At 41.2% G+C, this 26,087-nt stretch overlaps 1 protein-coding gene across 3 annotated transcripts in view; it reads left to right on the forward strand.

Annotated features, from left to right (window-relative positions):
* LOC143023129 (uncharacterized) overlaps positions 1 to 26,087 on the forward strand; it is a 136,882-nt gene that overhangs the window by 79,499 nt on the left and 31,296 nt on the right. For all 3 annotated transcript variants that reach the window (XM_076181639.1, XM_076181638.1, XM_076181640.1), the window contains 6 exons: positions 2,018 to 2,154; positions 2,308 to 2,438; positions 2,581 to 2,817; positions 3,912 to 4,073; positions 6,509 to 6,691; positions 19,248 to 19,439. In XM_076181639.1, the coding sequence (XP_076037754.1) occupies positions 2,018 to 2,154; positions 2,308 to 2,438; positions 2,581 to 2,817; positions 3,912 to 4,073; positions 6,509 to 6,691; positions 19,248 to 19,439 (1,042 nt within the window). The remainder of the gene's footprint in view (positions 1 to 2,017; positions 2,155 to 2,307; positions 2,439 to 2,580; positions 2,818 to 3,911; positions 4,074 to 6,508; positions 6,692 to 19,247; positions 19,440 to 26,087) is intronic.

Consider the following 26,087-nt stretch of genomic DNA (forward strand, 5'->3'; position numbering starts at 1 on the left):
ACCTTCATCCACATCAACCTTGATGACACCTCCTTCCACTTCACTACCCGCTTACTTATCTCTTCACTTACTAGTATAGCCACCCCTTCACTCCTGAGTACCTCCCAGCTACACTCCCAAACTCACAGTTGCCCTTACCTCTCATTTTACTTTCACTCAAAGCCAGTACATCCATCTTTCTTCTCACAAACATACTGCTTATCTCTTCCCTTTTATTCTCATCTGTACCACATCCACGCACATTAAAAGACCCAAACTTTAGGGTACTGGTTGGAAAGCTCCCAGACCCTCTTATGCCTTTACTTTCTTTTTTAGGAATATCCCCTTTTGGGGCTACAGGTAGTAGGACTCCTAACCCCATCCCCTGTCCCTTTTTTGTTGCCTTTTACGACTCAAGTGGAAATGCTTGGTGGCAGTATTCTTTTGCCCCACCACAGGGTAGGTAGGCGAAAAAAGGAAATGAATATTCAGAGAAATGGTACAGGACAGTAACAAGAGGTTGGGGGACAGCATGACGGAGGGACAGTCGTAGTATAAAAGTGTCATTATTTCTCCATGTGCAGAGTTTTCCTCTATCACAGACAAAATGATGTGTGGCTCTGGTCCGTAGGGGCACCCCATATAGACTCTAGTATCAACTGCATGCTACTCTGCCACAATAACATGTATTTAATTTTTTTTAGAATTTAGGTTTTTCAATGTACATACATATACTAAAAGCCACTTTCCGCCTGATAAAAGGGATAGCCACCCAAAACATGCACCCACCCTCCACACATCCCACATCCCTCCCACACCCATTTAACACTAATTTATTGTTCTTTTTTATTTAGCTGCTTGTGAATGAAGGTTCATCCATGTCCCCTGGCCACTGCTGAGGTCAGAACAGTGCTAAATTTTTTTATGATCATGAGTAGGCCTTAATTTCTTTTAGGAATGTGCCCTTTAGGGCTACAGAGAGCAGGATGCCAAGTTCCATCACTCTCTTCTGTTTTAGATGCCTTTTATGACCTGAGTGGGAAAACTCAGTGGCAGTATTCTTTCCTCCCCTATGACAGGTGTAGGCAAAAATGGAAATATATATTCTAAGAAGTGGTACAGGACAGTATTAAGAGTAGGGGGACAGCATAATGGACGAACAATTGTAGTGCAGCCTGTAAACACAGCTCAAAGGGATTTCTTCTTATCAGCTATTTTTCAGAATGAGGGGGTAGAGAGAGGGGGTCACTGATTTAGTGAAGCAGGCTTTCTGTAGATGTACTATGTCTTGCTACATTGTTCTGACCTAGGGCAGTGGGCAGGATACAGGGATGACCCTTCATCCATGAGGAGCTAAGATGAGAGGGGGAGGAAAGGGTAGTGGATGGGAGTGGAATAGATGGGGATGAAATGGATGAAAATGGGTATATGCCTTTTGTCTTTGGCTACCTCCCTTGTAAGGAGAAAAAAAACCCTTGGTATATAGATAGAATGAGTGGGCAAAGGAATTGGTGATATAGAAGATACTCACTTGTATATTTTTATCATCCATGTAAAGGCAGGAGACTGGGATGACACTTCATCCATGAGGAGATACGATGAGAGGGAAACAAGGGTGGTGGATGAGAGTGGAATAGATGGGAGTGGATGCATGCCTTTGACTTGGCTACCTTATAAAGGGCAAGAAACCCTTGGTGTATAGATAGATATATATGTAAAGTTTGTGTTTGCCTAAAGATTCATAAAGGAAGATAGGAAGATTTTATTGGAGATTATTACTGAAAAGGGAAGTGATTTGTTTGTTATTAGCCTGTATTTTAATTAAAACAATTTCCCATTGTATCTCTGCTTGAGAGGGAGGGTGGAGGGGTGTGGAGTGTATTCAGGGATGGAATGGGTGGAAATGATTTTGTGCCTTTCCCTTTTTGGCTACCTCCCTTGTAAGGGGGAAAAAGCCTTGGTATATGTATGTATGTATGTATATATCTCTGCTTGCATGACTTTATGGCACTTTTATTTATTTATTTTTTTTATTTAGGTACCCTCTCTTTGTGGACCGCCTGGTGAGTGAAACCTTGGAGTCGCACCCAGACTGGCCACTCTTGTGTGAAGCCAAGACCAAAATGTCCAATGTAGCCAAAGAAATAAATGAACACACCAAGAGGATGAACCTAGGTCTGTCAGGAGAGCTGTTATCGTATGACAAATTTAAATTTCATGATTGTTTATTTTATTTTTTATTTTTTTATTTATTCATTTATTTATTTTTTTAGTTGGTAGTTTTGTATGCATTTGCTTCAAATTGATATTTATTGTTCTCCTGAATAGTGTCTAAGTATCGGAGTGGGGTGGACGAGTCCTTCCAGAGTAAGATGCAAAAGGTTAGCATGCACTCCGTGGCCAAGAAGTCTGCCAGAATATCCACCATGCTGTCGGCTTCCCTTGGAATCATGAGCCAGGTCAGAAGATGTTGCATGTTTTACATATTGCTAGGAATTTGTTACAACAATCTCTTCACACTATTGAGACCTTTTTTCCATATTTTTTAGTGAGTATGAAAATTTATTTTTATCAAAATGGTTTATTTCTTTGATTTTACAGACGAAAGATCCAATTTTTGATGCTGAGGAAGAAAAGTTCCTCTGTTGTCAAAGATTGACTACTGCTCTGGTACGTGATGCTGAAGCAGTCTTGTGCAGTGTCCAGGCACGTCATACAGCAGAGTATGGTGCTGCTGAGGGTGTGGCAATGATATATCTCAAAGATGCTAGATCCCCAGAAATTGAAAGCATTCGCAATGCTACCAAGGAGACATGTGGTCGGATTCTTGGACAATTTGTAAGAAAATTTTTGCTTGTTTCCAAAGCCAGTGGCTAGGTTCAGTAGACAAAATAGACACTACTTCTCCAATGAATTGGTTCAAGTTGAGGAGAATATTTGAGGATCGTATTGTATTGAGGGAAGGAGGGAGGGGAGGTGAATGGAAGTAGAGTATGAGGGGATGAAATGGGTGGGAGCGGATTTATGCCTTTGACTTTGGCATAAATCCTTGAAGGTGGAAAAAGCCGTTGGTATATGTATGTACGTATATTGTATTGAACCTGTCAAGCTTTTACTTGAGTGGTTGATGTGCTACAGATGAAAAGGGGCTGGGTGGATTGTGTATACCTGGGTTTGAAGAAAACCTGTGATAAGGTATCTTACAGATGTCTACTGTGAAAATTGGAGGATATTGGAGGACTTGAAGGACAGCTCTTGGGAAGAATGAGGGATTTTCTGAAAGCCGAATGTATGGGAAATGAAGTAAAGTATAAGATGTCAGGGTGGAGCGAAATAATTATCATTGACCCAGGGCTCAGCACTGGCACCTATAATGTTCTTCATTTATGTACAGTAAATAACATAATGAAAGGAGTGATGAGCTTCACTAACATGTTTGCAAATAACACAAACATCAAGAAGAGAATAAAAAATGAATCAGTGAATCAATCATTTGCACTTGGTCTCTCTTGCATGAGACCCACAGCTCCCCGGTAACCAGCAATGGCCAATGAATAGGCCCATAGATCACTTTGTATTCAACAGCAGCCTTGTAGAGGATGTTTGCTTGTATGGTCACTTTGTGTTATGTGTGAGAAATTGTCTGTTGGTGGTGTTCTTTTATCTTTTGTGTAAGATCTCTGGAATTATAGATGAAAACTAAACCTCTCAATCTATCTATATACCAAGGGCCTCTTAGCTCTTGTAAGGGAGGTAACTAGCCAAGGCATGCACCCTCCCCCCACCATTTCACTTCCATCCAACACCCAAAAAAAAAAAAAAAAAAAAAAAAAAAAATGGTTATGCATGTATCTGAGAGCAGAATGATTACAATGCCATTGTCATGTCCAATTGATGGTATTTATATGCTTGTTTTTATAATTTGCTTGCAGGAAAGAATAATGTTAACTACAGTAATTGCACCACTGAAGCACTTAGTACAGTACTTCAAGGCACCGGAGCGTCTCATTCAGAAGAGACATGACAAGCTCTTAGACTATGATAATGCTCAGTACAAGCTCGACAAAAACAGGGATCCCACCAGGACAAGAATTGTAAGTTGACATTTAGTTAGGTGTCTGTTGCTAGGAATACAGCTTTTGTTTTGTATATGTAATTGGTAGTATTTAATTTTGTTTGGTGATTAATATTTTAGAATGTGGGACCAGTTACAAGTACTTGTGACATTCATCAACATTCTCACCTCTACCCAGAGGTACTCCATGAGGCTGACATTCAGTTTCTAGACAAGGCTCAGGAGCTCTCTCCATCATATCAGGCTGTAATTCCTTCACCTTTTCACATAAGGATAGCTGATAACTAGTGACTGCTCTCCTCCTACTACTATCTATATATAAAGGGCCTCTTCACTTTTATAAGGAAGGCAGCCAGCCAAAGCACACACCCACTCCCACCCATTCCACTCCCAGCCACCACCCATCATTTCTCTCTTATCTTAACTCCCTGTGGGTGAAGGGTCATCCCTGTCTCCTGCCCACTGTCCAGGTCAGAAACAATGCACATTGATGCAGCACATCCATAGCAGGGTCACTTCATTTACATGGTGACCCTCCCTTCTCATCCCCACATGCAGAAAAAGAGAGGATGGGGAGAAATCTCTTTAGGTTGTATCAAAATATCATTCATACACAACCATTATCCACTTACCCCTATTGCCTGCCTTCTCCCTTTCCTACTCATCAGACATTCCCATCTTGCTCAGAGCCCCTTTCATCATATGCATCCACCTCATTTTTGGTTGTCCCCACCAGTGCACTCTGTCCATCCCTGCTTTCCACACTATTTTTACTAATATTTCTTCAGTCATTTTTTCCATGTGGCCAAACCACCTTCAAGCTCCCTTTCCACCCCCTCTTTCCTCATTACCTCCTCATTTCTCACTACCACAGGTACATACATATACCAAAGGGTTTTTCCCCCTTATAAGGAAGGTAGCAAAAAAACAAAGACATAAAAACCACTCCCACCCATTCCATCCCTATCACACTCCCCTCCACCCTCTTCCCTCCCTCTTATCTTGGCACCTCCTGGATGATGGGTCATCCCTGCATCTTGTCCACTGCCCTGGGTCAGAAGCAGTGTTGCAAGACACAGCACATCCACAGCAAGGCCGCTTCATTAAATCGGTGACCCCCCTCTTCATCCCCTCATGCAGAAAAGGAGAAGACAGGGAGAAATCCCTTCGGGCTGCGTCAAATTTTTCTCACACATACTCCCTCACCCCCCATCCCCCACCCATTCCACCTCATGGATCACAACATCATCCATATACAACCATTCTCCATTCACCCCTGTCTTCTGTCCTCTCCCATCCTTCCTCAACAGACATTCCCCTTTTACCCCATCCATCCATCTCATCCTAGGTCGCCCCCTCATGTTCACTCCTTCCACATCTGCCTTCCACACCTCTTTTACTAGTCTTTCTTCACTCATTCTTTCCATGTGTCCAAACCATTCCAATACTCTTTCATCAACCCTATCTCCCAACTCCCTTTCCACCCCCGTTCTCCTCCTCACCTCCTTGTTTCTCGCTCTATCCAGTCTAGTCACCTCTATCATACTTATCAGGCACCTCTTCTCAAACACATTCAAACTCCTCCTCTTTTCCTCTCTTATGTTCCATGTTTCTGCCCCATACAGTGCTGTCAGCACAATCACTCCTTCATAAAATCTCCTCTTAGCATCCATTCCCAAATGTCTATTTCTCATTACACTTTTTAATCCCCCAAGGCATTTACTTGCTTCTCTCAATCTACATTCTACCTCCACCTCCACTCCTCCCTCTCCTGCCACATTCACACCCAAGTATCTAAAACTATCCACTTCCTCCAGTCTCTCTCCCTTAATACTCACTTCCAGTCTACTGCCACTTTCTCCCCTTGTACATCTCATCACCTTACTTTTACCCACATTTATCTTCAACTTCCTTCTTTCACACACTCTCCCAAACTCTGTCACTAACTTCCTCAATCCCTCCTCCAATCCTGCTACAAGTGCAGTATTGCCCGCATACAACAGTTGGCTTGTCTCCCACTTTTCTCCATTTTCTTTAACCATCTCCAATCCCTGACCCACCACCCTTGCATTTACCTCTTGCACCACAGGTAGAGACATGAAAATAGTCCCATATTGATACAACCCAGAAAACTATTCAATGTTTCTCCCCCAAGATATGTATGAGAAGGCCAGAAGACTGTTGCATGTCACTTTGAGGATGAATTTTCAGTTAGTGAAACTTGAGACACCTTTTACAGTATTTTTGTGCACTTGGAAAGAATTAATGAGGAGAGACTAGTAAAGAGAGTGTGGAAAGCATAAGTGGATGGAGATTGAGAGGAAAAACAAGAATGAGATGGTATGCATGCTTGTTTATTATACATATTTTCAGAGTTTAAGAAATGTCACTAGTAAGTAAAAATCCTTGTTTATTTTCTGTTTTGATTAATTTGTTTATATTTATTCTAACCAGCTGGAAGAGGAATTGTCCCAAGTGAAGGGTACATATGAAGCAATGAATACACAGCTACTGGAAGAACTGCCCCTATTGAATTTCCATGCCACACAACTGGTTGCTATACTTCTCAAGTCAATGGTAGGAGCTCGCATGAATCTTCATGGGCATCTTGCTCGCCAGTATCTGCAGCTGGCTATGGTGAGTCCATTAGGACACTGTTTTTTTTTGGAGATGTTGAAAAGGTCCTCAGTATTATTGGGGAACTAGCTTAAAAGTCACACTCTTTGCTAATTTTTAAGCTAGCTCCTATTGAGGGCTAATTGGGCCTGTGGATCAAAACTAAAGAGAGTTCCTCTCCACCTTTTATTGTATTTCTTCTGTCCCATTTTAGTAAGTCATCCCTATCAAGAATTTCCATCCCTTTCATAATTTTGTAGATGGTTATCAAATCACCTCTTTCTCTTCTTTGTTCTAGGGTTGATAAGTTTAGTTTATCAAGTCTTTGTTCATATATCAACTTGCAAAATGCTGGTGCCATCTTTTTCATTGCTCTTTGAATTCTCTCTAGCTTCTTTGTTTCTATCTAGTTTCTTTATAAAGCACAAGGTAAAGGAGGTAAAGAGGAGAGCAGATGTGAAATGGGGTAAGAGTATGACAGAAAATTTTGAAAGTAATAAAAAGATGTTTTGGAAAGAAATTAAGAGAGGAAGAGGAGGCGAATCAAGTAGAGAAAAGGTAAAAGGTGCAGATGGAGAGATGATAATGGAAGAGAAGGCAGTAAGGGGAAGATGGGCAGAATATTTTAGGGAGTTGCTAAATGTGAAGGAGGATAGGGAGGGAAAGATAGTTGCAGTGGGAAATGCTAAGAAAATGACCGTGATGAGTGAGGAAAATGGAGGAGAAATAAGGAAGGATGAAGTGAAGGGAGTTGTTAAGATGATGAAAGCAGGTAAGGCACCTGGTGTGGATGCATGCCATGCAGAATGTCTAAAAAAAGGAGGTACAGTGATGGTGGACTGGCTGGTTAGGGTATTTAATGTTTGCTGGAGAGAGGGTAGAGTGCCGGAGGACTGGAGGAGTGCCAGTATAGTTCCACTTTACAAGGGAAAAGGGGAAAGGTGTGAGTGTAGTAGTTTCAGAGGGATTAGCTTGTTGAGTGTAGTTGGGAAGGCTTATGGGAGGATCTTGATTGAGAGGATTAGGAGAGGAACAGAGGGAGTAATTGGTGAGGAACAGTGTGGATTTAGGACAGGTAGAGGTTGTGTAGATCAGATTTTTGTGGTAAGACAGATATGTGAGAAAGCTATAGGAAAGGGGAAGGATGTTTTTTGGGTTTTTATGGATCTGGAAAAGGCTTATGACAGGGTAGACAGAAAGGCACTGTGGGAGGTTTTGTGGATATATGGGATAGGATGAAAGCTTTTAGGAGCTGTCAAGAGTTTTTACGAGAGTAATAGAGCATACTTTTTCTTTTAGAAACGTCCCCTGTGGGCTACAGGGGACATTCCTAAAAGAAAAAGTATGAGGAACAGAGGGTGAGGAACAGTGTGGATTTAGGATGGGTAGAGGTTGTGTAGATCAATAGATCAAATCTTTGTGGTAAGACAGATATGTGAGAAAGCTATAGGAAAGGGGAAGGATGTTTTTTTTGGCTTTTATGGATCTGGAAAAGGCTTACGATAGGATAGACAGAAAGGCACTGTGGGAGGTTATGCAAATATACGGGATAGGAGGAAAGCTTCTGGGAGCTGTCAAGAGTTTTTATGAGTAGTAGAGCTTGTGTCAGGATTAGAAATGGAGAGAGTGAGTGGTTCGAGGTAAAGGTGGGACTTCGTCAAGGATGCGTTATGTCGCCCTGGCTGTTCAACTTATACATGGATGGGGTAGTGCGAAAGGTAAATGCAAGGGTAGTGGGTCAGGGATTGGAGATGGTTAAAGAAAATGGAGAAAAGTGGGAGGTGAGCCAGCTGTTGTTTGCTGACGACACTGCGCTTGTGGCAGGATCGGAGGAGGGATTGAGGAAGTTGGTAACAGAGTTTGGGAGAGTATGTAATAGAAGAAAGCTAAAGATAAATGTGGGTAAAAGTAAGGTGATGAGATGTACAAGGGGTGAAAGTGGCAGTAGACTGGAAGTGAACATTAAGGGAGAGTGACTGGAGGAAGTGGATAGTTTTAGATACTTGGGTGCAAATGTGGCAGGAAAAGGTGGAGTGGAGGTGGAGGTAGAATGTAGATTGAGAGAAACGAGTAAATGCCTTGGTGGATTAAAGAGTGTAATGAGGAATAGACATTTGGGAATGGATGCTAAGAGGAGACTGTATGAAGGAGTGATTGTGCCAACAGCACTGTATGGGGCAGAAACATGGAACATAAGAGAGGAAGAGAGAAGGAGTTTGAATGTGTTTGAGATGAGGTGTCTGAGAATTATGATGGGGGTTACTAGGCTGGATAGAGTGAGAAATGAGGAGGTGAGGAGGAGAATAGGGGTGGAAAGGGAGTTGGGAGATAGGGTTGATGAAAGAGTATTAGGATGGTTTGGACACATGGAAAGAATGAGTGAAGAAAGACTAATAAAAGAGGTATGGAAGGCAGACGTGGAGGGAGTGAACATGAAGGGACGTCCTAGGATGATATGGATGGATGGGGTGAAGGCGGCTTTGGGGAAGAGGGGAATGTCTGTTGAGGAAGGACGGGAGAGGACAGAAGACAGGGGTGAATGGAGAATGGTTGTATGTGGATGATGTTGTGATGCATGAGGTGGAATGGGCGTGGGGGATGTGGGGTGAGGTAGTATGTGTGAGCAAAATTTGACGCAGCCTGAAGGGATTTCTCCCCATCTCCTTTTATGCAATGGGTGGATGGAGAGGGGAGGTCGCCGATTTAATGAAGCAGCCTTGCTGTGGATGTGCTGTGTCTTGCGAAACTGCTTGTGACCCAGGGCAGTGGACAAGGTGCAGGGATGACCCGTCATCCAGGAGGTGCTAAGATAAGAGGGAAGAGGGAGGGTGGAGGGGTGTGGAGTGTATTCAGGGATGGAATGGGTGGGAATGATTTTATGCCTTTTCCTTTTTGGCTACCTCCCTTGTAAGGGGGAAAAAGCCTTGGTATATGTATGTATGTAGTAGAGCATGTGTCAGGATTAGAAATGGAGAGAGTGAGTGGTTCGAGGTAAAGGTGGGACTTCATCAGGGATGCGTTATGTCGCCCTGGCTGTTCAACTTGTACATGGATGGGGTGGTGCGAGAGGTAAATGCAATGGTGGTGGGTCAGGGATTGGAGATGGTTAAAGAAAATGGAGAAAAGTGGGAGGTGAGCCAGCTGTTGTTTGCGGACACCACTGCGCTTGTGGCAGGATCGGAGGAGGGATTGAGGAAGTTGGTGACAGAGTTTGAGAGAGTGTGTAAAAGAAGAAAGCTGAAGATAAATGTGGGTAAAAGGTGATGAGATGTACAAGGGATGAAAGTGGCAGTAGACTGGAAGTGAGCATTATGGGAAAGCGACTGGAGGAAGTGGATAGTTTTTGATACTTGGGTGCAAATGTGGCAGGAAAAGGTGGAGTGGAGGTGGAGGTAGAATGTAGATTAAGAGAAGCGAGTAAATGCCTTGGTGGATTAAAACGTGTAATGAGGAATAGACATTTGGGAATGGATGCTAAGAGGAGACTGTATGAAGGAGTGATTGTGCCAACAGCACTGTACGGGGCAGAAACATGGAACATGAGAGAAAAAGAGAGGAGTTTGATTGCGTTTGAGATGAGGTGTCTGAGAAATATGATGGGGGTTACTAGGATAGATAGAGTGAGAAATGAGGAGGTGAGGATGAGAACAGGGGTGGAAAGGGAGTTGGGAGATAGGGTTGATGAAAGAGTATTGGGATGGTTTGGACACATGGAAAGAATGAGTGAAGAAAGACTAGTAAAAGAGGTATGGAAGGCAGATGTGGAGGAAGTGAACATGAAGGGAGGTCCTAGGATGAGATGGATGGATGGGGTGAAGGGGGCTTTGGGGAAGAGGGGAAATGTCTGTTGAGGAAGGACGGGAGAGGACAGAAGACGGGTGAATGGAGAATGGTTGTATATGGAAGATGTTGTGATGCATGAGGTGGAATGGGTGGGGGGGATGGGGGGTGAGGTAGTATGTGTGAAAAAAATTTGATGCAGCCTGAAGGGATTTCTCCCCATCTTCTCCTTTTATGCAGGGGGGGGGATGGAGAGGCGGGGTCGCTGATTTAATTAAGCGGCCTTGCTGTGGATATGCTGTGCCTTGCGACACTGCCTCTGGCCCAGGGCAGTGGACAAGGTGCAGGGATGACCCATCATCCAGGAGGTGCTAAGATGGGAGGGAGGGTAGAGGGGTGTGGAGTGTATTTAGGGATGGAATGAGGGGAATGATTTTATGCCTTTTCCTTTTTGGCTATCACCCTTGTAAGGGGGAAAAAGCCTTGGTATATGTATGTATGAACCATTTCCTCACTTTCATATACACTACTCTCCAATAGAATTTCTCTTTGTGACTGTTCTGTTCTTGTTTTTTTCCATCTCATCTTAGGACACCCCCTCATATTCACTCCTTCCACCTCCGCCTTCCACACTTCTTTTACTAATCTTTCTTCATTCCTTCTTTCCATGTGTCCAAACCATCCTAATACTCTTTCATCAACCCTATCTCCCAGCTCCCTTTCCACCCCTGTTCTCCTCCTCACCTCCTCATTTCTCACTCTATCTAGTCTAGTAACCCCTATCATACTTCTCAGACATTTCATCTCAAACACATTCAAACTCCTCTCTTCCTCTCTCATGTTCCATGTTTCTGCCCCATACATTGCTGTTGGCACAATCACTCCTTCATATAACCTCCTCTTAGCATCCATTCCCAGATGTGTATTTCTCATTACACTTTTCAATCCACCAAGGCATTTGCTTGGTTCTCTCAATCTACATTCTACCACCACCCCACTCCTCCCTTTCCTGTCACATTCGCACCCAAGTATCTGAAACTCTTCTTCCAGTTTCTCACCCTTAATGTTCACTTCCAGCCTGCTGTCACTCTCCCCCCTTGTACATCTCATCACCTTACTTTTGCCCACATTTATCTTCATTTTCCTTCTTTCACACACCTTCTCAAACTCTGTTACTAACTTCCTCAATCCCTCCTCTGATCCTGCTACAAGCGCAGTGTTGTCAGCAAACAACAGCTGGCTCACCACCTACTTTTCTCTATTTTCTTTAATCATCTCCAACCCCTGAACCGCTGCCCTTGCATTCACCTCTCGCACCACCCCATCCATGTAAAGATTGAACAGCCAGGGCGACATAACACACCCCTGACGAAGTCCCACCTTTACCTCAAACCATTCACTCTCTCCATTTCTAATCCTAATGCAAGCTCTACTACTCTCATAAAAACTCTTGACTGCTCTTAACAGGTTTCCTCCTATTCCATATATCTGCATTACCTCCCACAGTGCCTTCCTATCTACCCTGTCGTAAGCCTTTTCCAGATCCATAAAAGCCAAAAAAACATCCTTACTTTTTCCTATAGCTGTCTCACATATCTGTCTTACCACAAAAATCTGATCTATACATCCCCTACCTGTCCTAAAACCACACTGTTCCTCACCAATTACTCCCTCTGTTCCTCTCCAAATCCTCTCAATCAAGACCCTCCCATAAGCCTTCCCAACTACACTCAACAAGCTGATCCCTCTGTAACTACTACACTCACACCTATCCCCCTTTCCTTTGTAAAGTGGAACTATACAGGCACTCTTCCAGTCCTCTGGCATGCTACCCTCTCTTAAACAAACATTATATAACCTCACCAGCCAGTCCACCATAACTGTACCTCCTTTCTTCAGACATTCTGCATGGCGTCCATCCAACCCAGGTGCCTTACCTGCTCTCATCATCTTAACAGCTTTCACTTCATCCTTCCCTATTTCTCCTCCATTTTCCTCACTCATCACTCTCATTTTCTTAGCCCTTCCCACTGCAACTACGTTTCCCTCCCTATCCTCCTTCACATTTAGCAACTCCCTAAAATACTCTGCCCACCTTTCTCTCACTGCCTTCTCTTCCATTATCATCTCTCCATCTGCACCTTTTACCCTTTCAATTTCTTTCCCTATTTCCTGTTCACCCTCTTAAAATATTTTTAGTACCCTGTTCACTCTTTCTTTCTCCTCTCTTACTCTTGTAGTCCTATTGGGATTATGTTTCTCTTCCATTTCTAACATAATTATATATTTCTTTTTATCTGCTAAGTCTCTTACTATATTCTCATTCTCTCTCATCACTTTGATAACCGTGTCCTTAGTGTGTTCCTTCATCTGTTGTTTCACTATATCTCTAAATTCAATTTTGCTATTTTCCTGAACCTTTTTCCAACCACTTACCTTTTTCTCTGGACTCTTTATTCTCTTTATTATTCTTTTTTAATTCCTCATTCTCATTCTTTACTTCTTTTAACTGTCTTTTTAATTCTTCTATTTCTTTATTTAGGTTTTGGTTCTCCTTTAGTTCTTACAGTTTATCAACTCTTTGTGTAATCAGTGCAAGTTGACTGAACCTAACCTCCACTGTTTGTTCATTTTTGATAGTTTTTCCTCTAGACTTGCTAATTGGGGGAGGTTGTCATCTCCCTCAAATCCATAGAAATAATTATCTTCACCTTCCATTGCACTGCTCTCATCTATATTTCTAATTTTTACATTGTTACTAATTTCTTTAACTTCACCCCTATTGTCTGCATACCTTTTGTTGACATTCCCTCTGACTTCCGGGTCCCATTGGTCCCCTTCCTCATTTCCTTCCATTTCCCACAGTATAATCCCTCCCCTTCTTTTTCTTCACTTTCCTACACTACCATGAGCTTTCCCTCTCCCTACTAATACAACACAGGTACTCCCTCATTGTTGAGATCCACGAAAATTGATTTTTTTCTGGAGTTCCAATTTTTACTGTCACTTTGACTGTCATGTGTGTACATATGCATATATATATATATATATATATATATATATATATATATATATATATATATATATATATATATATATATATATGTATATGTATATAACCACCTTTGATTTATCAGCCTTAGTAATATGGAGGTCACTGTTGATAGTGACCTCCATATATGTATATATATATATATATATATATATGTTACAGTAAGAACACGTACCTAGGGATTACGCGTAATCCCTGAATGTTTATTCAGTGAATACGCGTAATCCCCGTTTCACTAACCATTTATTCAGTGAATACGCGTAATCCCCGTTTCACTAACCTAACCTAACCTAACCTTAGGTTAGGTTAGGTTAGGTTCGGTTAGGTTCGGTTAGGTTCGGTTAGGTTAGGTTAGGTTAGGTTAGTGAAACGGGGATTACGCGTATTCACTGAATAAACATTCAGGGATTACGCGTAATCCCTAGGTACGTGTTCTTACTGTAACATATATATATATATATATATATATATATCTATATATATATATATATATATATATATATATATATATGTATATATATATACACACACACACACATACATACATACATATACCAAAGGCTCTTTCCCCCTTACAAAGCAGGTAGCTAAAGAAACAAAGGCATGAAATCCACTACCACCCATTTTATCCCAATATACTTCACTCCTATCCACCCTATCTCTCCCTCTTAGCTTCTCCTGGATGACGGGTCATCCCTGCATCTTGCCCACTGCCCTGGGTTAGAAGCAGTGTCACAAGGCACATCACATCCACAGCAAGGCTGCTTCATGAAATTGGTGCCCCCCCCCCTCTCCGTCTCCTCATGCAGAAATGGAGATGGGGAGAAATCCCATTGGGTTGTGTCAATTTATTTTTCACACATACTCCCTCATCCCCCATCCCCCACCCACTCCCCCTCATGCATCACAACATCATCCAAACACAACCATTCTCCATTCACCCCTATCTTCTGTCCTTTTCCTTCCTTCCTCAAGAGACATTCCCCTCTTTCTCAATGTCCCTTTTACCCTATCGCGCTGAATGGCCTACCGGCTCCGGCGCTTGGCCTTCGAGCCAAAAATTTCATAAATCCTTTTACCCTATCCATCCATCTCATCATTGGTTACCCCCTCATGTTCACTCCCTCCACCTCTGCCTTCTACTCCTCTTTTACTAATCTTTCTTCACTCATTCTTTCCATGTGTCCAAACCATCCCAATACTCTTTCATCAACCCTATCTCCCAACTCCCTTTCCACCCCTACTCTCCTCCTCACCTCCTCATTTCTCACTCTATCCAGCCTAGTAACCCCTATCATACTTCTCAGGCACTTCATCTATATATATATATATATATATATATATATATATATATATATATATATATATATATGATTCAAATGTGTATGTATAGATTGTTGTAAGATTCTTTTTTGTGACATTGTGATTCACTAATATTTATCATCTTGAATCTGTTTTGGAGTTATTGATTACAGCCTAGTAACCCCTATCATACTTCTCAGGCACATCATCTATATATATATATATATGATTCAAATGTGTATGTATAGATTGTTGTAAGATTCTTTTTTGTGACATTGTGATTCACTAATATTTATCATCTTGAATCTGTTTTGGAGTTATTGATTACAGTGTGTGAGCTCTGTTATATGTGTCAGATTCCCCAAATTCTCTCAAGATGAATCAAATCCATCCTGGTCAAGGTCTCCACTTTCTTTGACCCAGAATATGCAGGAGTGGAGGAGGAGAGAGGACAGTCCACAATGTTTACTTTTTATATATTTCTTGGAAAATGTATTCATAGACTAAGAGTTGATTCCATGTGTTGCTGCATATAATTTACTAGTGTGCATATATTAAAGTTGAAGGTGCAATAAGAGTTATTGATGTCTTGTATTGAATTGGAAAATATTGGAAATGGACTGTGCTTGCTCAAAGGATTACCTCCAAGTTCAAGGGCCCTTCAAGGACACACCACAGGTTTCCAGCCTCCTTGTCACATTTTCAGAACTATTTTTCACTTATCTTCATCAAGTTCTGAGTTTTTATTATATGTTTATGATGGAAGTAATTATGATTTGAATTAGGTCAAGAATATATATATATATATATATATATTTTTTGTTAAATAGATGATGAAAGTTGCAAGACTTTAATGATATTGAATATCAGTTGTAAGTGATTATGAACATCTTTGTGAATGAAGAAGGTCAGTTATGTGTGTGTTGTAGGTGGAGCAACAGTGTCGAGGCCTTGGGTAGGAGTAATGGAACTACACAATTCTTTTCTCTTTGTGCAGGATACATACCTTTAATTCTACTATTGGAACACATAATAGTATGTTTACCATCATTTTGTATCCTTTAGTATGAATGAAGATTATATATTCTTAAATTACTTCAGTACAGAGTATAATTTTGTTGTTAAGTTGAGTGACTTATGTAACATATGTTTATTTATGATTGAAGGGGTAATGTTTATTTGTTCATTTTGTCTATAATTATTTATAGATTTAATTTTGAGGAAGGTTATTATTGTGCTGTTGATGGGTTATTTTGAGCAAAATGTGTTTGAATAGAGGTATGTCATAAGAAGGGATGACTAAATAAATAGTTTGTGTAATATATTGCTCAATAACAATAATTTTTGCTAATCACATATGCTCTCACTATATTAATATATGTTTTGTATTTTTATATCTGGTATTATATTGCTATCAGAATTTTATGTTGTTTATGGGAAGAAATATGTATTCACTAAATTGTGGCATACATATACCTAAAGTCTATTACCCCAAGTCTATTGCAGGAGAACCATGGCTCCCAGGTAACTGGCAACAGCCACCAGAATGACCCATATGTCACTCAAGGAAGAGATATTGTGTTGTTCCCTGGGTGAAATGAGAGTAGGGCATTGTATTATGAAGTGTTTCTATGTCTGCAGGGCATTTTGGGTCTGTGGCCAGGCCTATTCTGTGTTTGCACTGTTTCTGTCCTGTATTTACCTAGTTGTATTTTAAGGGATGAGAGCTATGCTTGTAGTGACCGTTTTCATATCTCTCCACATCCAGTTTATTCTTAAAATCGAGTATAGTTCTGGCATTCACAGTTTCTCTATTCATTTTGTTCCAGACATCAATCACTCTGTGTGGGAAGCTATTTTTTTCAGGTCTCTTCTGTAACTGTCTTTCTTTATTTCTTTTTGTGTCCTCTTGTTTCTCTTTTGTCCCATTTTAATAAGTCGTCTCTATCAAGAATTTCCATCCATTTCATAATTCTGAAAATGGTCAACAAATCGCTTCTTTCTCTTCTCTTTTCCAGTGTTGACAATGTAATTTCTCCAACCTTTCTTCATATGTCAGATTTGACAATGTAGGTGCTGCTCTTTGGATTCTTTCTAATATTCTTATGTTCTTCGTTGTGATAGGTGCCTACAGTGTTGCAGCATATTCTAGTGTGTAATGACCTGAATGCAGTCATGCTGGTGTGTTTTTGCAAGTCATGTGAGGTATTTCTCATTTGAGATGATGTTTGGGGCTAGTTAGGTGGAATATAGAGTGTGGTGATCTTGCTTGGAGTGCTTGTGTTGTGATTGTGTGTATATGTTTTTGTATAGATTTGTTGGGGGGTACAGGTGGTAGGTTATACATGGTTAGTAGTATGCTGCTGGCGTAGTATACAGAAAAGGAACTATGCTGATGGGATTCCATACTGTTTTTAATTCTCCATTTCATAATTTGTTCATGTTTTTAACTTAGGTTATATCATGTAGGCTATTCCAGTGGTTGAAACATTTGGACAGAAAATTGTCTCTTTATAGGTTGTATCCTTGGGGACAATATCATACCAAAAAGGTGGAAGGATGATAGAATTGAAAAGTGATAAGCATCTTTCTGAGGGGAAACAAGTCCTTGTAGGGATGAATGATTGTGTCTGCTGTGTTGTCTATGGAGTCTATCTTCATGTATGTATATGGAAAGACCACCATCTTAGGATCATGACAAGGATCTAGTACCTACATACATAACAAAAGACCTTATCCCTTTTATGAAGGAGTTGACTGGGCTGAGTCAAAGCATACACCTACCCTGCATCCTTCTGTCTCCATCCAGAACCCATTCATTGCCCCTATTTGGATGAAAGATCATCCTTGTTCCTGGGCCACACCACTTGGAGTAAAGCAATGCAGCAAAACACAGTGCTTCAACAGTAAAGTCCAACAGCTGGAGCTGGTCAACCTCCACTTCTTCATTATATGGTGACCCCCAGCCCCTTCCTCATCCACTAGAAAAATTTATGGAGCAGGCGAGAACATCCATTCAGGTTGTATCATTTATTCATCCATTTACAACCACTCTCCATTCACTCCTATGTTTTGCACGCTTTCTTCCTTACTTGACAGGCATTCCTCTTGCTTCCAATGTCTCCTTTACCCTGTCCATCCATCTCACTTTTGATCTTTTGTTTTTGGAGACCAGTAGTTTCTGTTAATACCCCCCTTCATGATGTTGGCATACTTCATAGATGTTTTGGAAAAAAAAAAAAAATCAAAGGATTACAAAGGAAGAGCATGCCAATAGGAGATATTTTGGTCCATAACTAAGTTGGATGTGTGAAAAATATATATAAACAAGTACACAAATGAACAAAACAAACAAATTGTTAATGACAAATAGTAAACAAACAGAAAAATAACAATTTATGATAGTGAATAAATAAATAATTAAAAAACAAACAGATAATAAGAACCAATTAAATAATGAACAAACAAAATAGAATAAGATAAATGGAAGGCATTACAGCGTATTGATGAAGTGCTTATATAAATGAATCTTAAAACTTTGAACTGTACTACATTGCACTGCCTCTGCAGGAAGTTTATTCCATTCATTTACTACACAGTTGGTGAAGTTGTTTCTACCCACTTCCAAATTAAATCTACTTCCTGACAGTTTGAGACCATTATTTCTTGTCTGATTCACATTCAGTGTGAAAATTTCATCACTTTTGATGTCAATTCCCTTTGGAATCTTAAAGATCTGTATCATATCACCCCTGAGTCAGCTTTTTAAAGGAAAAAAATTATATAATTTAGTCAATTTTCATGATTTATTTCTTATATTTGGAATCAGTTTTGTGGCTTGCCACTGTACTTTCTCCATTCTTTTTCCAATTTTCTGGCTTGCCACTGCACTTTTTCCATTCTTTTTCCAATTTTCCATGTTGAAAGCACTGATAGATATTGCTTGAGGGAAAAAAGTTGGTTTTACTTAGTTTCAGCTACTTTAACAGGTGTTATTCTTTAAAGCTATTAAAGTATTCTGTCTATATATACATAGAGCTTTTTCCTCTTTATAAGGGAGGTAGCCAAGTTAAAAGGCACACACCCACTACCACCAATTCAGCTCCCATGCACCCTTTCCTTCCTCTCATCTCAGCTCCTCATGGATGAAGGGTCATCCCTATCTTCCACATACTGCCCTGGGTCAGAAGCAATGCAGTGAGGCACAGAGGAGATATTTAAATATTAGTTTATAGATATGCTGTTGCCAGATTGTTTGGGGTTACAGATTTTCTGCAAGGGAGAAGTGTAACACCCAATTGATTGGCCCAAGTCCAGTCATCAGCTGCATAAAACCAGCTGTCTGTATCTGAAACAAAATCCATGAAATTGTGAGTGTGGTGAAGGAGTTTAAAACTTTCAACCTGATAATCCATAAACTGAATAATGGATGTAATTTTGCAGATTCCCGAGTTGGCACTGAAGGGTAAAGGTGACGCCATGCAGCAGTTCAGATATCAGTATCTGCACCAGGTTGGTGAGTTGCGCCAACTGACCTTTGTCCCTGCCAGTTACTTCCCTCCGAGCCCACCACGTGCCAAACCCCGCACTTCCAAGACTAGTGTTGACAACTCAGTTCCCAAAGGGCCCAAAGCAGTAAGTTCACTTATAAATTGAACTTTTTTCTTTAGCTTAAATGATTAAGAATTTTTTTGAAATAGAGTAATATTATTACTTTGTAAGGATTTCCCTGTTGACAACAGACAGTATATTTTGAAACAAAGAGGTCTTATGTATAACTATAATTCATAAAGAAGTGAATGTATCCATAGTGCTGTATGGAGCAAAGACTTGGAATGTAAGGGATATTTACGTAGTTGTATTTACCTAGTTGTATTATACGGAGAGGGAGCTATGCTCATGGTGACCCGTCTTTGTATCTTTCAGCATCAAATTTTTTCTTAACCCCTTCCAGACGGTGCCGCATACGTAAGCGTCATGAGGAGCAAGTGGATACGCGAGGCTGCCATATCGGCGTCTTGATTATATTTATTGTAGTTGCCCCTCCGTAATGACATACTCTCTAAACTGTCTGTAATCCCATTCTCTGTGGTTTTCAAAATTCGCGGGTGAAAGAGAGAACGATCGATATAAGCGGTGACTATATTTTATGATGCGAGTATTACAGGTAGTCCTCACTTTACGCGCTAGATGCGTTCCAAAAGGCAGCGCGTAATGTGAATTTCGCGTAATGTGGGATCACGGGTTAATTGGCCTTTACGCCTTGATAAGTAGACTCGCTGAGGCCCATTGCCGCCACAATCACATTGTTTCTCTGCCCTTTATCTAACCTGTCCAGAACTTCCAGCTTTTGCTCCAATGTCAATGTCTTCCTTGCTTTCTTCTGCCTACCATCACAGGCTGGAAATGTCGCTGGGCGCTTGGGAGCCATGGTAAACAAGAACACTGATGATTTGATGAACACAGAGATGCTGACACAACGAAGCGTTGGTAAACAATGAGCTTGGTGGCGAGAGGGATGCGGAGGCTGGAATCAGCTAGCGTCACCTAGCGGCTGCCTTACGGAACTAAATCGCAGCCCGCATATTTTAACTTTCCGGATTTCGCGTTACTCTGAGGAATTTGTGTAATGTGAGGAATACCCCCTAGTTTTGGACACCGCTTTAATGTGAAATCGCGTAATGTGAACCCGCGTAAAACGAGGATTACCTGTATTACGACATGTCGTACGGCTGGCATTGGCTGCTGCCCGCGAGATTTAAAGCTCGTACTGAAGAGGTTAAAATCTTGAATAGTGTTTGCACACACTGTTTCTTTATCTAAGTTATTCCAGCTATTTTTTTTCAGATCTCTCCTATAGTTATCCTTTTTGAGTTTCTTTTCATGTCCTCTTGTTTTTCCATTGTCTCATTTAGTAAATCATTCCTAATAAGGATTTCCATTCCTTTCATGATTCTATAGATAGTCAGGAGATCTCCTCTTTCTCTTCTTTGTTCAAGAGTTGGTAATTACAATTTTGACAATCTTTGTTCATATGTTAATTTGGAAAGAGCTGGTGCCAACTTTGTCATTGCTCTTTGTATTCTTTCTGATTTCTTTATATTTTCTTTTTAGTACTGGGTGTCCATAGTGTTGGTGCATACTCCAGTTTTGGTCTTATTAGTGTAACTAATATTTTTTTTAAATAATTTCCTCGTGGAAGTAGTCAAATGCCACTTTCATTGACCTTAATAGGTTGAAGGTTTCTCCAACTATTTTATTGATACGTTTGTCTGGTGTCAGGTCTTTGCTGGTCTCTTTCCGAGTTCACTTTTTTTGACTTCTCCATCAATTTGATCATTTCTTGATATTCTGTTTCTACTTTTTCCAAACTCCATTATACTACATTTCTTGATATTGAAGTTCACTTCCCACTTTTGAGTCAATTTCCAGATTTTGTCCAGGTCTAACTGTAGTGATTCACAATCCTCCTCTGTTCTTGCTTTTAGTATTTTTGCGTCATCTGCAAAGATATTAATATAACACTCTACTCCTTCATCTTTGTCATTTATATATATGGTAAACATGATTGGAGTCTGTACTAAACCTTGTGGGACACCACTTATCATTTCTTCCAAATTTGAGTATCTATCTCTAATTACTACCCTCATTTTTCTCTCAGTCAGGAAGTCTTCGATCCATTCCAATAATTTTCCTCTGATGTCCCCTAATGATTCTATTTTTCTTATTAGTTTCTTGTGTGGTACTTTATCAAATCTTTTTTGTAGGTCTAGAAAGGCACAGTCCCATCCATCCATCCCTCTCCTGTATTATTTCTATTAGTCTTGGATAGAAGCAGATCAGGTTTGTTGTACATGATCTTCCTTGCCTAAATCCAAATTTATTTTGATTCAGTGTGGTTTTTTTTTCTTCCAGATGTTTAACACATCTACTTTTGATAACTTTTTCACATATTTTTGCTGCTGTTCTTGTTAGGGAGACCAGTCTGTAGTTGGTTGGATTTTCCTTGTTTCCTCCTTTATACATTGGTACAGTATTTGCATTTTTCCAGTCCTGTGGTACCTTTCCTTCTTTGAGTGAGTATTTGATTATACATACATATGTTGGTACAAGTGTTGGTACAATACATACATATACCAAGGCTTTTTCCCCCTAACAAGGGAGGTAGCCAAAAAGAAAAAGGCATAAAACCATTCCCACCCATTCCATTCCTAAATACATTCCACTCCCCTTCACCCTCCCTCTTATCTTAGCACCTCCTGGATGACAGGTCATCCATGCACCTTGTTCACTACCCTGGGTCAGAAGCAGTGTCGCAAGACACAGCACATCCACTGCATGGCCGCTTCATTGAATCGGCGACCCCCCCTCTCCATCCCCCAATTGCATAAAAAGAGAAGACGGGGAGAAATCCCTTCGGGCTGCGTCAAATTATTTGATTATATTGTATATTTTATCTGTTAACTCCTCTGTGCATTCTTTCAGTATCCAATTTGCAATTCTATCTAGACCATGCAATTTTTTGACATCAAGGTTTTTTATTTGGTCACTGATTTCCTTCTGTGTTGCAATTATTTCCTTCATTGGGAGGGGTGGGGGGTTCTGTCTCTATTCCCTCACAGTTAGGTGAGTTCTCAATTGTGAATACAGACTTGAAAGGATTGCTCGTAATTTCTGCCAGTCCTTGTTCTTCTGTATATTCATAATTTCTCTGGTGTAGCTTTTCTATTTATTTTTTATTTTTTAGTTTACCATTTCCATACATACGTACATACATATACCAAAGGCTTTTTCCCCCTACATGGGGGGTAGCCACAAAGAAAAAGGCATAGAAACCACTCCCACCCATTCCATTTCCTATATATTCCACTCCCCTCCACCCTCCTCCCTCCCTCTTATCTTGGCACCTCCTGGATGATGGGTCATCCCTGCATCCTGTCCACTGCCCTGGGTCAGAAGCAGTGTTGTAAGACACAGCACATCCACAGCAAGGCCGCTTCATAAATTCGGCGACCCCCGCCCCTCTCCGTCCCTTCATGCAGAAAAGGAGAAGACGGGGAGAAATCCCTTCGGGCTGCGTCAATTTTTTTTCATACATACTTCCTCACCCCCCATCCCCCACCCACTCCCCCTCATGCATCATAGCATCATCTATACACAACCCCTCTCCATTCACCCCTATCTTCTGTCCTCTCCCGTCCTTCCTCCACAGACATTCCTCTCTTTTGTAATGCCCCTTTCACCCCATCCATCCATTTCATCCTAGGATGCCCCCTCATATTCACTCCTTCCACCTCTGCCATCCATACTTCTTTTACTAATCTTTCTTCACTCATTCTTTCCATGTGTCCAAACCATCCTAATATCCTTTCATCAACCCTATCTCCCAGTTCCCTTTCCACCCCTGTTCTCCTCCTCACCTCATTTCTTACTCTATCCAGCCTAAGTAACCCCTATCATACTTCTCAGACATTTCATCTCAAACACATTCAAATTCCTTCTCTCTTCCTCTCTCATGTTCCATGTTTCTGCCCCGTACAATGCTGTTGGTACAATCACTCCTTCATATAACCTCCTCTTAGCATCCATTCCCAGATGTCTATTTCTCATTACACTTTTCAATCCACCAAGGCATTTACTCGCTTCTCTCAATCTACATTCTACCTCCACCCCCACTCCTCCCTTTCCTGCCACATTCACACCCAAATATCTAAAACTATCCACTTCCTCCAGTCTTTCACCCTTAATGCTCACCGCCAGCCTGCAATCACTCTCTTCCCTTGTACATCTCACCACCTTACTTTTACCCACATTTATCTTCAGCTTCCTTCTTTCACACACCTTCTGAAACTCTGTCACTAACTTCCTCAATCCCTCCTCTGATCCTGCTACAAGCGCAGTGTCGTCAGCAAACAACAACTGGCTCACCTCCCACTTTTCTCCATTTTCTTTAATCATCTCCAACCCCTGACCCACTACCTTTGCATTCACCTCTCGCACCACCCCATCCATGTAAAGATTGAACAGCCAGGGTGACATAACACATCCCTGGCAAAGTCCCACCTTTACCCCAAACCATTCACTCTCTCCATTTCTAATCCTAACACAAGCTCTACTACTCTCGTAAAAACTCTTGACTGCTCTTAACAGCTTTCCTCCTATCCCATATATCTGCATTACCTCCCACAGTGCCTTCCTATCTACCCTGTCATAAGCCTTTTCCAGATCCATAAAAGCCCAGAAAACATCCTTACCTTTTCCTATAGCTTTCTCACATATCTGTCTTACCACAAAGATCTGATCTACACAACCCCTACCTGTCCTAAACCCGCACTGTTCCTCACCAATTACTCCCTCTGTTCCTCTCCAAATCCTCTCAATCAAGACCCTCCCATACACCTTCCCAACTATACTCAACAAGTTGATCCCTCTGAAACTACTACACTCACACTTCTCCCCCTTTCCCTTGTAAAGCGGAACTATACAGGCACTCCTCCAGTCCTCTGGCACTCTACCCTCTCTCAAACAAACATTAAACAACCTCACCAGCCAGTCCACCATCACTGTACCTCCTTTCTTCAGACATTCTGCATGGCATCCATCCAGACCAGGTGCCTTACCTGCTCTCATCATCTTAACAGCTGCTTTCACTTCATCCTTCCCTATTTCTCCTCCATTTTCCTCACTCATCACTCATTTTCTTAGCGCTTCCCACTGCAACTACGTTTCCCTCCCTATCCTCCTTCACATTTAGCAACTCCCTAAAATACTCTGCCCACCTTCCTCTCACTGCCCTCTCTTCCATTATCATCTATCCATCTGCACCTTCTAACTTTTCTTCTCTATTTGCTTCGCCTCCCTTTTCTCTTTTAATTTCCTTCCAAAACATCTTTTTATTGCTTTCAAAATTTTCTGTCATACTCTTACCCCATTTCACATCTGCTCTCCTCTTTGCTTCGTTTATCTTATGCTTAGCTCCCTTTCTCTTTACTTTGTACTTCTCATACGATTCTCTCGTCCTAATTTGCAGCCAATCTATGAATGCCTGCGTCTTCTCTTCTACACATTTCTTTGCTTCCTCATCCCACCACTGATTACCCTTCCTTCTTTTTCCTCCCGCCCTCCTTGTTCCACACACCATCTTTGTACACCTTATGACTCCCTCCTTGAACCATCCCCATTCCTCCTCCACTCCTAGTTCTACTCTATCCTTCACTCCCTCCCACTCCTCTTTCAGTTTCTTCTTACACTCACTCTCCTTTTTTTCCTTTTTTAAGCAGTTCACTCTAAGTACCTCCCTACCTTCTGTCCATTCCCTCTTTCTCCACCTATTCTCCACTCATTTTACCTTCCACCAGAAAATTATCTGATATTCCCCCACTCTCTCCCCTTAGAACATGTACATCCTTTACTCTTCCTACCATACTCCTGGTCACCACTATATAGTCTATTAACGCTCTAATTGCCACCCTTCCATCCACCACTCTCTCCCATGTGTACTTATGCTTGACTTTCTTCTTAAATACTGTATTAGCTATCATCAACTCTCAAGACACATCTCCACCATCATTTCTCCACTACGATTTTTACTGGGAACTCCATACTTCCCAATCACTCCATCTATTAGTTCATTTCCTACCTTAGCATTAAGGTCTCCCAATACAACTACACTGACATTTCTCCCTAATCCCTCTATGCACTCATTTATATCTACCCAAAAAGCCTCCCTTTCCTCTACGGTCTTCTCACTACCAGGTCCATACGCACTTACAAAAACCCACATCTCCCTTCCCAGCTTCACCTTCATCCACATCAACCTTGAAGAAACCTCCTTCCACTCCACTACCCGCTTACTTATCTCTTCACTTACTAATATAGCCACCCCTTCTCTCCCTCGTCCCCTCTTCACTCCTGAGTACCTCCCAGCTACACTCCCAAACTCACAGTTGCCCTTTCCTTTCATTTTAGTTTCACTCAAAGCCAGCACCTCCATCTTTCTTCTCACAAACATACTGCCAATCTCTTCCCTCTTACTCTCATCTGTACCACATCCACGCACATTAAAAGACCCAAACCTTAGGGTACTGGTTTTGAAAACTACCAGACCCTCTTATGCCTTTTCTTTTGTTTTTAGGAATGTCGCCTTTTGGGGCTATAGGTAGTAGGACTCCTGATCCCATCCCCTGTCCCTTTTTTGTCGCCTTTTACGACTCAAATGGGAAAACTTGGTGGTAGTATTCTCATCATACGAAAATTGACTAAAACATATGAATCTGTTTTCCC

Source organism: Oratosquilla oratoria, unplaced genomic scaffold (assembly GCF_046742065.1).
Source record: "Oratosquilla oratoria isolate Oo_2021 unplaced genomic scaffold, ASM4674206v1 SCAFFOLD45, whole genome shotgun sequence".
NCBI lineage: Eukaryota > Metazoa > Arthropoda > Malacostraca > Stomatopoda > Squillidae > Oratosquilla > Oratosquilla oratoria.